Source organism: Monodelphis domestica, chromosome 1 (genome assembly GCF_027887165.1).
Source record: "Monodelphis domestica isolate mMonDom1 chromosome 1, mMonDom1.pri, whole genome shotgun sequence".
Taxonomy (NCBI): Eukaryota; Metazoa; Chordata; class Mammalia; order Didelphimorphia; family Didelphidae; genus Monodelphis; species Monodelphis domestica.
In genome coordinates, this window is record NC_077227.1 from 105,125,741 (window position 1) to 105,139,525 (window position 13,785).

The 13,785-nt window shown below is 32.7% G+C and overlaps 1 protein-coding gene across 5 annotated transcripts in view; it reads right to left on the minus strand.

Moving 5' to 3' along the window:
• Window positions 1–728: 728 nt before the first annotated feature.
• SHOC2 (SHOC2 leucine rich repeat scaffold protein) overlaps window positions 729–13,785 on the minus strand; it is a 167,420-nt gene continuing 154,363 nt past the window's right edge. For all 5 annotated transcript variants that reach the window (XM_056820192.1, XM_056820191.1, XM_007479024.3 and 2 more), the window contains 5 exons: window positions 11,754–11,942; window positions 9,935–10,057; window positions 8,739–8,876; window positions 6,998–7,115; window positions 729–6,007 (listed from right to left, as the gene is read on the minus strand). In XM_056820192.1, coding sequence (XP_056676170.1) covers window positions 5,799–6,007; window positions 6,998–7,115; window positions 8,739–8,876; window positions 9,935–10,057; window positions 11,754–11,942 — 777 coding nt within the window. In that variant the 3' untranslated portion in view covers window positions 729–5,798. The remainder of the gene's footprint in view (window positions 6,008–6,997; window positions 7,116–8,738; window positions 8,877–9,934; window positions 10,058–11,753; window positions 11,943–13,785) is intronic.

The following is a 13,785-nucleotide window of genomic DNA, read 5'->3' on the forward strand; positions in this document are numbered from 1 at the left end:
ATGTGGATTATACCTACATATGTTTACTGTATTAGAAATTTAAAAGCTTATTATTATTAAAGTATAGTTTTGATATCATAGACATTCTATAAGGGTCTCAGGGACCTGTAGGGGTTCTCAGATCATATTTTGAGAACCACTAATGTACTTGTTTTCCTTTTACTGTTTATAGTAAGTTAAAATTGTGTATATATATATTTATATATATATATGCATACACATATGCATATGTACCTACATATAACATAGTGTTACAGTTTAAGTCTGTTATAAATGTTATATTTCTGTGTGTGTAATATATATACATAAAAACAATAGTTTTTCTGAGGTATATAAAAACTGAGAAACTATAAAAATGAAGGAATAGCATCTATATCTTAACTGCAACGGTGCCATTAGTAATTGAATGGTATGCTTCATTGTAATAATCATAGTGAAAAAAATGCAAAAAAGTTGCTAATATGTTTTCTTTTCTTATGGCTAGTACATATGTAAAATTTAAGCAAGTCTTTATTTGAAGCAGTTATTGTCATGCAATATAGGAAAAAATTAATTGGTATATTTTTCCTTCTGTATATTTATCTTCAAAGGGTTATAGTGATAATTCATTCTCTCAGTTTCATAATAGCTGCATTTTTCATGTGGCATCAATGACACTACAAAGTTAACTGTATAACCAACTTCAGATTCAGCACTAGAAACTTTTCAAAAGACTCAATGGCAGCACATTTACAAATATACTATTTATAATGAATGCAATTGATACAGGATAAATTATAAAAAAAGGCAAGGCATTTTTCATATAGACATAACAATCAACAGTACAAGTGAGATTAAAAGTACATTTTTTGTAGGCTGTTTACACTTTAGCTTTTAACCACAATTGAAATGTGGCTAAATATTTTCCACAATTTAATTTCTGTGCAGACCTGGCTAAGACCTACTATCAGAAGATGCATTGATCTCTGCCAGAATAAAACCCCAAACCATTAGATATTGTTTGTAGATACTATCATGTTTGCAATTGTTCTAACTGTACCTTTTAAATTTCTGTGTTGTGCAAATGACTGACAACTGTACATCTAATTAAAAGCAAGTTTTGACATGCAGATTAAAGATACAACTGAGGTGCACTACTGACTATACAAAAATACTTTGTTGCATTCAAATTGTTGAATTACTACAAGGAGACTTTGTAATCTGTGATATGTTAAAAGGCTGCAATATTAAAAGGCTGCAATAAAGTTCAAGGTCAGGAAATAGGGGATAACTCATGAAAATTAAGATTATTTGGTGACATTTTATAATTTCTGTAATTTAAACTTATATTGAAAAAAGTGAGCATTTTGAGGAGTAACTTGAAACATTCCTCCTTACATTGGATTTTGAAATGATAGAAGAAGAGGAGAAGATGGGGAAGGTCAGATTTAAGTGCTCACCACATTTGCTGTATTCCATGAAATCATTAGAAGAAAATTAATATATATATGGCTGATGCAAAAGCTACTTGGTATATGTAGCTTTCGAAAGTTTGAACATGCTAATTTCTACATAACACTGGCAAAGGTCAAAGGTGAACATGACAGCACAGAAGTCTAAAGGACATTCATTGAAGCACCAACTATCCTACAATAAAACTCTGCAAATAGGATCATTTTTAGGTTTTCCATAACATATAACATGCTAAAAATGTCACTCACATAATCCTATTATCCGATCTATACTAGGATCGTTCTTCACAGAACAATCTGAGGCAGCATGGTGTAATAAAAAGAGTCCTGGATTTGGAGTCAGAAGACCTAGGTTTTCATCCTGACTCTAACAAATGCTATTAGCTATTTGACCTGGGAGAAATTACTTAACCTAAGACTCAATTTCCTCATCTCTAAAGGGTGGTAATAATACTTGCACTACCTACACAACTCATAGAATCCTTGTGAAGAAAGTACTTTGAAAACCTTTGTAAGTGTGAGCTGTTATTATTATCAGTGATATAGCTATGACCAGGCTATTATGGTTATTCTCTCCACCCTTCTCCACCACTATGAAGAGGGAAGAGCAAAAATATTTTTCTCTCCAGGTCACCACTATTGCCCAAAAATAAGTATCTACTCTGATATATGTCTTAGTTGTAATTTATTTGTTCAGATTAACTTCATTTACTTAGATGTTAAATGTATGTGAGATAACAATAACATTAAGAAAAAGCTTTTCTTTTTCTTTCTTGGGTACTAATTAACTTTTATTTAATTAAATTTTAAATCCAGTAAAACTGACTTTATATACATATACATACATATATATATATACACACATACACACACACAAATTGAATTTTCTATTTGCTTCTCAAAGTTTTTTGATAATTTATTATTCCCCCTTCATAATTTCTATTATCAACTTCACACCACACTATATTTACTAATGTAGTACTGAGTTTATTACCCCATGACAGACTCATGATATGTGATATAAATTTTAGCTCTCAGGGATGCTCTCTTGAATTTCCAGTAAATAGCATGATTTTCTTACATTCAGAATATAAAGATTCTTGCATCACTAAAGATTGTCACCTTCCTAATCTCCACTAACTGATTCCAGAGGGAGTATTTGTCATAGGATCAGAGCAATACTGAAATGGAAAGTTATAACTAAGGCAACTGGTTTAATAACTTACTACTAATTCTGGTGGAAAGAAATATATTATCTTTATCTTGTTTTGCCTAGCAACACCAATCCCTTCTCTTGCCTATTTTGAATTTATATTGCTTGCCTCTCTATTGTGAATCTGATCATGAACTATTTGTATAGATAAGTAAAAGTAGTCTGCCAGTTGAAATTTGGCACAACACACAGACCAAAAGTATGAACAAAACATAATGGGGAATTTGGAAAATATTTTACCACATAATAGTTTTAACTTATTCAAACTACAAGGTAGACAAATTAGATGTACTTAAGTAAACTATTAAAAAAGCTCATTCCAATTACAGTACCCAACTTTTAAAATCACAATTCCAAAAATGCATTTTATGCATATTTTTCTTCCTAGAGTTTCTATTTCAAATTGGGTTTTTTTGTATTTTTTATTTCCACAAAACTCTTTAGTATTTACCCTTTTGACTATAGGAAGTAACCACTTGGGAAATGGAAACACACACACACACACACACACACACATCCTCCTTAAAATGTAGCATTATCATTTAGCTACCATACATTAAGAGAAGGGAAACTTTTAAAAAAAGGATCTGTTTCATATTGTAGTCGTCTTCTACATTTTTTGTTTTATTTATTCACAGGATAATGGAGAGACTGGTCATATTTTCTTTAAAAGAAAGCAGCAAGCATGATATTTTAGGTAAACCGACTACTCATTCCACTGCAGTTTCAGGAAGAGGGTCACCTCTGATCATCTATTATTTTAGCAATACACCTTAGAAAGGTGAAAATTCAGAACAAGCTATTTACATATGAAACATCTTGGTTTAATGAGCATAGACCAATTAAAGTTCATGCTGTTTCTGGCTAGCAGAGGCAAAGAAATCCATGTGTTGTTTTACATGGAAGTAGCCATTAGAAGATGTTTGACCTACACTCATTAAAAGTCTCTACAATGGCTGCTCATTTTCTCCTTTTCAAGTAGCTTCAACATTACATTAAAATTGTGTTCATCATTGCCCCATTGTAATATTAACAAATTTAAAAAGGCATTCCCTTTATTAAAGTAGATGAACACCTATGTTTTAAGAGACATGGGACATCCATTTTTATTTTAATTTCAAATTATTTTTCAGAAGTTGGATTATGGTCTTCAATGTCCAAGTTTCAGCATCTTCATATTTTAATACCTTTATGCTTGGGGAGGGGAGAATATTTTGCTCTATTTAGAGCAATAAAAAACAAAATCTTTTATGAACAAAATTTAAACTGAAAAGCCACAGTAGATGGAAAAAGAGAAAAAAAGGGATATTACTTGGTAAATCCAGTGACATCTACAATAGTTTACAAGACATTTAAACCCCCCAGGGTTTTATATCTCCACCTGCCTTTCATTTAAAAGTTCTTCCTTTTGAAAATGTCAGATAAATAAGAATAGTGATTCCAGCCTAAGGCAGTACAATCCATAAGTGAACTGAGTTGGAGGTGGGGACACTACTACCTTATTCTTCCATCCCAATAATTGACAGATTTGTTCAAAATATGAATTTCCAATTAAATGGCAATAGTCAAATAGTGATCCACAATTTATATCTATTACAAAGGAGAGTTTTGGGATACCAACTGGAATGTAACTGCCCCTTTATTCTCCACAATAATGAAAAAATTTATAAATTTCTACTGGCACTAGAAAAGGAACAGTACTGTAGGAAATGTGTGCCACTTAGACAACACTGTTAGCCTTAATGCAATGTGGAAAACGAAAAGATATCAGAAAGTACATGCACAACTTACAGTATTTCCATTGAGTTATCAACAGCTTCTTTGCACAACTCAACATGTGCCTCTTTTTCATGACTGCAGTTATTACTGAGGGAAAGGGTAAAGTGAAAATGAATGGTACTGATACTGAACTGAATTGTATGAAGCAAGTGTCCCACATAATAGGGAAAAGTGCATTGAGTTCAGCAGCAACACAACACAGTGTGAAGATATTGTGCTTGGATGCAGAAATTCCAGGATTGAAAGATGTACAAGGCAAGTTAAGATATATAACAAGAGTACATTGTTAAATAACCCTAAAACTTACATATATTGCAGTGTTTAAAAAAGTAAGAGACATTCAATTCATTTCATTGTACAAGGATGGGGAGAAATCCTCAATATTACTTGATGTCATTTATGTCATAATAAATACATATCTATATAAGATTGTATATTTATACACAAAGTGTGTGGATTAGATTTTCTTGCCAATCAAACTGTATTAGATTTTGGATAACTGCAACTTCCCAAAACAACAACTGCTTTTCACTGAACCAATTATGTATTTCTTCCCCCCAATCTGAAAAGATTATTTGTGCTAGAAAAGATGTCATGTCCCCTTTCCTCTCCCCCAAAACTCCCCCCAAAGGCTCAGTTCAGATATGTTTTTTTTTTCCTCACAAATGATAATTCAGAGAAGCATAATTACGAGAATTCAAGCGTTTTGGCTACATCTTTCCACTTTACCAGTTATTTCATTGAGTAAATCTTTTTGTATATAAACTAGCTGATACAAATTCTTCAGCAGAAGCATATAAATTCTAGTTATGATTGATTAAAACAGAGCAAATCAAAACAAATAAAAAATCCAGTGATTTACTCTGACTGTAAACAATATATAAAAACCATTTCTGTTTCAAATCTCAAAATAAGTTAAAGAAAAATTCTATCTTTAGGGCATATGACAATACAGGGTTCTGACAAAGGGAAGGGAAAAATGAATATGAAAAGTTGCAACAAATATTTGTACATTATTATTCCTAATAGAAAGTCTATATAACAATACTAATTTTGTCCCTTAAATTTAATATTTTTTTAATTTGTTGGCAAATGTATTAAGTACATTGGTATTCCATATGACTCCACAGACAAAAATCCATCAAATTCAGCAAAGAAAACTCAAACAAGCATTTTGTACAGAATAAAAAAAATCTAAATGGCTATGATTCCTCTATTAGCTGAAACACATAATGCAGTCTGAATAAATCTGCCATATATATATCAATATCTACAAAAAGAGATACAGATATAGATATGAGACAACATTAATGCAGTTTATATTTTGTACAGTGTATGGGACCAAATGATTTACATCAGACCATGGCACGATAGGGACCTTGCATCTTTAGAAACTGAATGATGAAAGAAGGTCCTCCTGCAACAATCTGAGGTGGAAGGTGACTGAGTGGACAGTTTTCAATACTCATGATTGACAGTTTGCTGCAGAGAGCCAACTCAAAAGGAAGGCCATGAAGATTAGGGTTGTCATTCAAATATAGTTCTTCTAGGTTCTCCAGTGTACCTGAGTAAATACAATTAATAAACAATTACAAAAAGTCTGGCAAATAGGAGGCAGTCAATAAATGATAATGATAGTTGTCTTAAGTTTGATTCTATATATTCATTCCTCCTCCTTACATTCCCTTTTTAGGATAAGCCTAAACTTCCTTCAATATCAAGAGACCCTTCTTGGAACCACTTCTCACAATTCTTCTATGTAATAATGTGGCCATGTTATACAATATTAATAAACTCTGTCAGAGTATTAAGTTGGGATAAGCATGGCAATTAAGCCATAATTAAGCTTAGTATATTTCCTTGGCCTATCTTGTAGGTATACAACAAAAAGTCTCTCTAATAAGAAGCCAAATATTTACTAGATATCCGAATATGCTAGAAACCTTCATGTTATCCTTCCATTTTTTAAACACCCAAATTTTGCATTCCCTCCCAAGTGACCCCGGTCACCGAGACACCATCGCAATAGTAGAAAGAATACTGGGGCTAGGGTTCCTCAGATTCAAATCCCTACTATATCAAATTATATTTTGTATTCTGAAAAGCTGAAACAGCAACTAGCCCATCCAATTTTATAAGACTAAAATGATAATGTATAGGAATTCACTCTTAATAATCATCATAGTATACCATAAGGAAATGACCTTTTGGCAGAGGTATTATTTATTTTTAAGAAAAGGCTCTCATAAATGAGAGCCTTAAATTAAGGGCAAATACTTCTTATTTTAGTTTTTAAGAAAGATTACAAATAATCTCTTGTCAGGAATATTAAATATCCTAGAAATATTTATTGGAAAATCTAGTGTCTTTTTGAAGTACTAATACCATGAAGAATGGTACAAACTAAATTAGCTAACTCTTGGTAATTTCAAACACTAACAGGGTTACATGTGACCTCTGATTTAAAGTCTTAAATTACTGAGCCATTAATACTGTCTCATTTCATATCAATAGGTTTTCAGTGCAAAGTTAATAATCAGAAATTATGTCATACCAATTTCTTCAGGAAGATGGGCCAGTAGGTTCTCTCCAAGGCCAAGATGTGTGAGATTGGTAAGGTGACCAATTCCTCTGGGAAGATTATTCAACTGGTTGTTCGTTAGGACTAATTTCTAAAGGATTAATTATTTTTAAAAGAAAAAGTGTTACATTTTTCCTATGGCAAAGGGGTACGTTAGAATACAGATCTACTAAATTAACAAAACAAATTCTTACAGAACATTTACAAAAAAAAATGACAGGACTATATTAAGCCTTTATAAAAGATGAATTGCTTACATTCAAGAAAATGGAAAGTATTCACTCATTTGGAATTATTTTGTAAATTAATCTTTTTGAAGTCAAAGAATAAATGGGCTCCAGATCCCTGCCACTGTCATGGACCTCAGTTCCTAGCATATTTCAGGGCCAAGGTTGGGGGGAGGGAGAGAGGGGATAGCCTAGTCAAAAGTAGATTTTATTTACATGAAGATATAAATGGGGCTTTATGGAGTTTCCAGGTACTTTTTGCCTGTGATCCATATTCCTAACTTTAAATGACTATACACGGAGACACTTGCTACCCCAAGGAATTAGGATAATAGCTCAGGTCGTCTCATGTCACCTGACTATCCCATAATCAAGAATGACTTACCCCTCATACCAAAGCCACAGGACATCACCTGGCAGAACACCAAATATGGCGAACCAAGGCACTTGACCACTTTTGATGTACAAAGAATATAAATTGCCCCAAGTCCCACTAGGAAAATAGTGGCATGAGGCAATATAATGCTATCCCTGGGTATAGAGGGAATAAAAAATCTTTCCCTCTAACAAAAGGATCGATTGTATATAAAGGGGCATTGACTCCTGTATAATTCAATTTCCTAAGACATCAACCCACCAAGAATTCCAAATGAACATTTTGATTCTGTTACCATAGTATTTAGAGTTGGAAAATAATTGGTGATGACCTAACCAAGACTCATTTACAACATGTAGGGAACAAGAAGCCCAGAGAAGTCAAGTGATTTGTTCAAAGCAAAACACATAATAAGAAGTAGAGCCAAGATTCAAACCCCAGAAGTCTGATTCCAAATTCTATACGCTCAAAAAAAGTTGTTTTTTTTTTTTAATTTTTTTAAAACCCTTACCATCTATCTTAGAATCAATACTGTGTATTGGCTCCAAGGCAGAAGAGCAGTAAGGGCTAGACAATGAGGGTTAAGTGACTTGCTTGGGTCATATAGCTAGGAAGTGTCTAAGGCCAAACTTGAACCCAGGACCTTCCATCTCTAGACCTGGCTCTCCATACACTGAGCCACCTAACTGCTTCCCAAATTTCATATACTTTAGATCATGTTTGACAGGTTGTTTTATAAAATATATTCATTATAAGCTTAGTATTTATGGTCTAGGCATTTTATTTCTCATAGGGACATTAGAGGCACATTTGTTACTTTCCTTTTCTTTGTATTTCAAGTGAGGCAGGATTATAATGAAATGAAGGTTACAAAATGAGTTGTAATCTGTCTTTTTTATCTGTCCTTAACACATTGCCCTGAACCTAGGTAACTAGTGAATGTCAATTTGAATTAATAGACTAGATAATCCTTAACATCTTTTAACCCAATAAATCGATGATGAAACTGATTCAAGATATAGACCAAATTCAAGAGAGGAAAGTATATATAAATCAAGACATATAACAAATGTGTAGAACAAACAGAATGATTATTTTGACGTTATTTTACCTGTAAATCTTTAAGGTAAGCAATTTCATTTGGCAGGGATTCCAGTTTGTTCTCCTCTAAATCTAATTCTCTTAATTTCCGAAGGTTTCCAAGGCCATGTGGGAGCTTCTTCAGAACATTGTTTGATAATATTAGAACCTACAGAGAAAGTGAAAAATGGTTTCTGATAGGTGATGCAAAGGAAAGAGACTAAATTCTATATTAACACTGTATGACTCAGAACTTAATAAAGAGTCCTATTTCATTAAAAGGGCAGGGTCTAATAGAGGGATTTGGATGTTTTCAAAAGACTGTATAATGCAAACATCCTCTCCCTATTACAAGGGGGAGTGCCAATGATGGCAGGTGATGGAGTTTCATATCCCAAGCCTCTCACTGGTTTTGTTATCAAGAAAACTTGATGAACTTCCATTTTTTAATTATAAAATATGGATAATAATAACTATAATAAATACTCTATAGGGTTGTTATAAAACTCCAATCAGATAATTAGGTATAAAATTTTATAAACTTTAAAATACTACACAGTTATTATTACAATGATAATGATAATATATAAAAGAAAAATAAAAGTTTTAGTTACATAATTGTTATATACCTAGATTTTCACTTTGGGGGCAAACTTCATTATACCATGAAAATAAAAGTATTTTTCACTTAACTGGCATAAAGCTTACCTATGTAAAAGTAAAAAAAAGTCAAGTTGAAATTCTTTTCCACTAAATTATTAAAAAATGGCAAATGAATCAATGCTTCAATATGCCACTATTTACATTTAATATTTTAAGAATTAATCACAAGAGTTTACCAACTATGATAAAAGATTATTTTATGAAAAGCCTCTCAAAATATCACATGAAGTTAAATTATGCCTAATCAAAATGTTAATTTTTCTACTTTAATACCCTTTGGAAGTAAATACAGACCAATTAAAATTGAAGTAAACATTTTTTACAAAACTGCTTATAGTCTTCAACTATATGAACTATTTGGGGGGATGCACAGCTTGATCTATTCAGACAGGCACTGAATTTAAACCTTACCTTGATCAGAGAACAAAGCTGAGTTTGTTATAGGGTTCTGCCATATTTAATTACTATCTTTGCCCAAATATAATTTGCTATTTTAATTTAAGCCCCTACAAATTGAATAATTCTGGGAGAAATCTAAACAGCAGCATTTTCTCAAAGACTTACCTCAAGAGACACAAGCCCTGATACATCCTCAGGGATTTTTGCAAGCTGATTGGTAGCTAAATTCAGTTCTACCATACTGGTCCAAGTTCCAAAGTCCAAAGGAAGTGAGGTTAACTGATTGTCCTAGGAAATTAGAAAGCAAAACATTAAAATAGAAAAACTAAGGGTGGGAAGAAGAATGACCATTATAGGAGAACGAAAAAGAAAAAAAAACCATTTCTATCAGCAATAGTCTCATAATATAAAATGAAAATACTTCATATATTTTGTTTAGAAATCCAGAGACTGCTCCAAAAGAAAAGCAGACTTCTGTTTAGAGATTATGATGGAAAACTCCTCCCAATATCTGATCATTTGCACTGCAAATTATAAACTATGAATGGAACAGTATTTTAAATTTCAGAGGTCTTGGTCACTGTGATGGTTTATTTGGGAGAAGAATACATGTACAAAAACTTAGACTGTTACCAGAAAGAATGTTCAAGTATTGGATGGATAACCCACTTGTCAGAAATAAAACCTCTTATCAGAAATACTAGAGAGAAGATAGAGTTGGATAGAAGGCTAGTGTAGACAGCCCCTTCCAATTCTAAAAATCTATGGTGCGTGATTAAGAAATTAATAAGTTCAAAAGCAAAAAGAAATGCATCTCAGAAAGAAACTAGGAAAAAAATCATGAATTCTTTTAATATTGGTCAGACGTGTTAAGAGTGAAAGAAAAATAAAATGAAGACCTTAAGATGACAATTGAAAACATACACAAATGGATAAATCTCTAGCATTTCATTTAAGAACATAATCCTTAAGGTAACTTACAAATAGAATACACTAACATAAAAATTCAATGTTTCCTTTAAAAACAGTGACTTATTAGAGAAAAATTTTAACTCACTGCTTTTTATTCAAGTTATTTAGAAAAAGGCCAAATATTTTAATTCTTAACATTAATTTCGGCTTAGAAAAATTTACCTCTTTTAAAAAAGGGGGGGGGGGGACCAGGCTTTTACTTAGTCTTTGAAACTGCTTTGGGAAAAAAAAAAGCTTTGTTAACATTTGACATAATATTTTAAGAGAGATTTAAAACAAGGATTGCTATAGATTTTTAACAGGGAAAAAAGACAAGCTTAGTTTTTATAGAGCTGTCAAACTTATTCAACATCACAATTTCTATTAAAATGTATTATTAAATTGAAAAATAAATTGTATTACTTTCCTTCTAAATCTCCTGCTTCATTCCAAACATTCAAAATTAGTGCTATTTTCATAAAAATTGTGTGTCTAAACTAATTAAAAATCAATTTAATCCACTGTCCAAGATTTTAAGGATGAACCTATTTTTTTCTCGGCAGAAACACAGTATTGGAGAATCCAGGTAAATGTGAGCAACCCAATCATAGGGGGTTGTAACTCAACACACATCACAGAAATGAGTATAATTTGTTTATATATATATATATATATATATATATATATATATATATATATATATAAACACACACATATATATGATTCATAAATGCATACATAAATACATTCATATACATATGTGAATGTATTTATATAAAGATACATGTATGTCTATATGTTTATATGTATATACATATATATGGCTATATATGTGTATATAGCTATCTATATCTATCTAAATAATAGACACATAGACACACACACACACACACGCACACACACACACACACACACACACACACACACACACACCCCAAAACAAAGAAAAAATAATATATTTCAAGTTGCATTGTTACCAGTGCCCAAAGAATTACCAACAAGGATTCTCCACAAAAATAACAGAAAGTCTTACCTTCATATTCAGCTTGCTTAATACTTTTGCTCTGGAGAAAATTCCAAATGGAATTTTATTGATTCTGTTGTGTTCCATATTGAGGGAATAGATGGTGGAGAATTGAGATGGACCACCCACAGGATATGACTGGAAGCAATTTCTAGCTAGTGTCAAACTATTCAGATTCACAAGACTTGATAATAGACCCTGTAGAGTTTGAAATACACAGAAATAGAATCATTAGTAAAACTACACATTCTATCACCCACCAGTTCATTACCTTCAAGACAGGTAGCAACACGAAAATCTTGGAATTTGTATTCTAAATCATGCCAAAACTGGATCATTAATAGAAGGGCAAAAAACAAAGGGGTGAATGTAGCCCAAGTATACATTAAGAAACATTTAAAAGCATTATCATTTGTAACTTTTCACCATGACTTCAGAAAAGCAGTATCAAAAAAGCTCTGCACAAGTGGTGTGTATTTAATTGAAAGTGGAGTCCTTATAAGAACTTTGGCTATAATGTTGGGTAGTAAATGATAAAGTTGGTTTTTTTAAAAACCCTTACCTTCTGTCTTAGATTCTATGTATTAGTTCTAAGGCTGAAGAGCTGTAAGGACTAGCCAATGGAGGTGTGACTTGCCCCAGGAGTCACACAGTTAAGAGGTATATGAGGTCATATTTGAACCCAGGACCTCCTATCTCCAGGCCTGGTTCTCTATCCACAACCTAGGTGCCCCTGATAAAGTCTTAATTTCAACAAATATGTTCAAATTTTACACTTCTATTTCTAACATAGATTTAGTTGTCAATATATTCAAGCATTAACAGTGGAAATCTAATAAGAACTTTCAGGGAGATTTATATAAAACAGTGAGTTTAAAATATATTAAAATAAATTTGGAGAAAGGTGGGAAATAATAACATCTATGGAGGTAGAGGGAATCAGAAAAGATCATTCTTAGAGAGATTGGCATTAATGTTTTCTCAGGTAAAGGCTGAATGAGTATTTGTAAAATATGTTGTAAAAGGATACTTTGGGGTACATAGTTTGGCCTAGGATGGCAACTGAGGCCTATAATTAAAATTTCATGATTCTGTAAAGGAATCAAATATATTTAAACTCATAAAGTTATTCTTTATAAATGAAATTGATAAGAAAACCATTATTACTTATTGAGCACTTTAGTCATCGAAGACTATGGGACATCATTGCACTGCTCTCATTTATGTTCACTTATGGCCTAAATAGAAGACATACTCTACATACTCTAATTCTAGGGACTACACTCCAAAGAACTGATGATAACCATTAGCATAATTTCTGAGTTTGTTGGGACTCTACCAGTCACTTAGTCCAACCCATACCATAAAAATACTTTCATTATAACATACCCACTCAACGAAAAGCCTTTCAGCCTTTGCCTGAAGACATTCCATGATGGGAGAACCCACTGCCTATTGTGGCAGTCCACTGCACTTTTTAGGTAACTAATTGTTGATAAGTTTTTCCTAACAGTGTGAATTTTAGATTTACTCCATCCTGCTTAGTCTAACAAACAGGAATATCTACACTCCTACTTAAGGATTAAGTGTTGAGGAGGATGGCCTATGGCATACATGTGCTAGCAACTGGCAAATAAGAAACAACTGACAGACCCCCTGGGCTATCCTAAGTCAAGCTTAAGCTACCATTGGTACATGTAAGACGCAGGAAGTGATGTGAAAAAAAAGTCTATATATTCGTGTCACTTCCTCTTACTGGGCTCTTTTTGGTGGCAGAAGCATTGAGCTCTGGCTCTCTTTGGTGACAGAGACATGGCTGGTGGCAGCATGCTGGGCGTTTTGGCGTGCTTACAGCTCTTGTCCAGGCTTAGTGTGAGCGCGCTAGGTGAGTGAATTTAGACTGATTCTTTTTTCCTTTACCTTCAAAAGTACTATCCTCTTAGTAGGCCCCTCATATCAGAATAGACCTCATGGCTGGAAGTCAAGCTAGTTTTAATCTTGGAGGAGGCCTTGTGGCTGAGGTCTCTGAACTTTCCTTAGC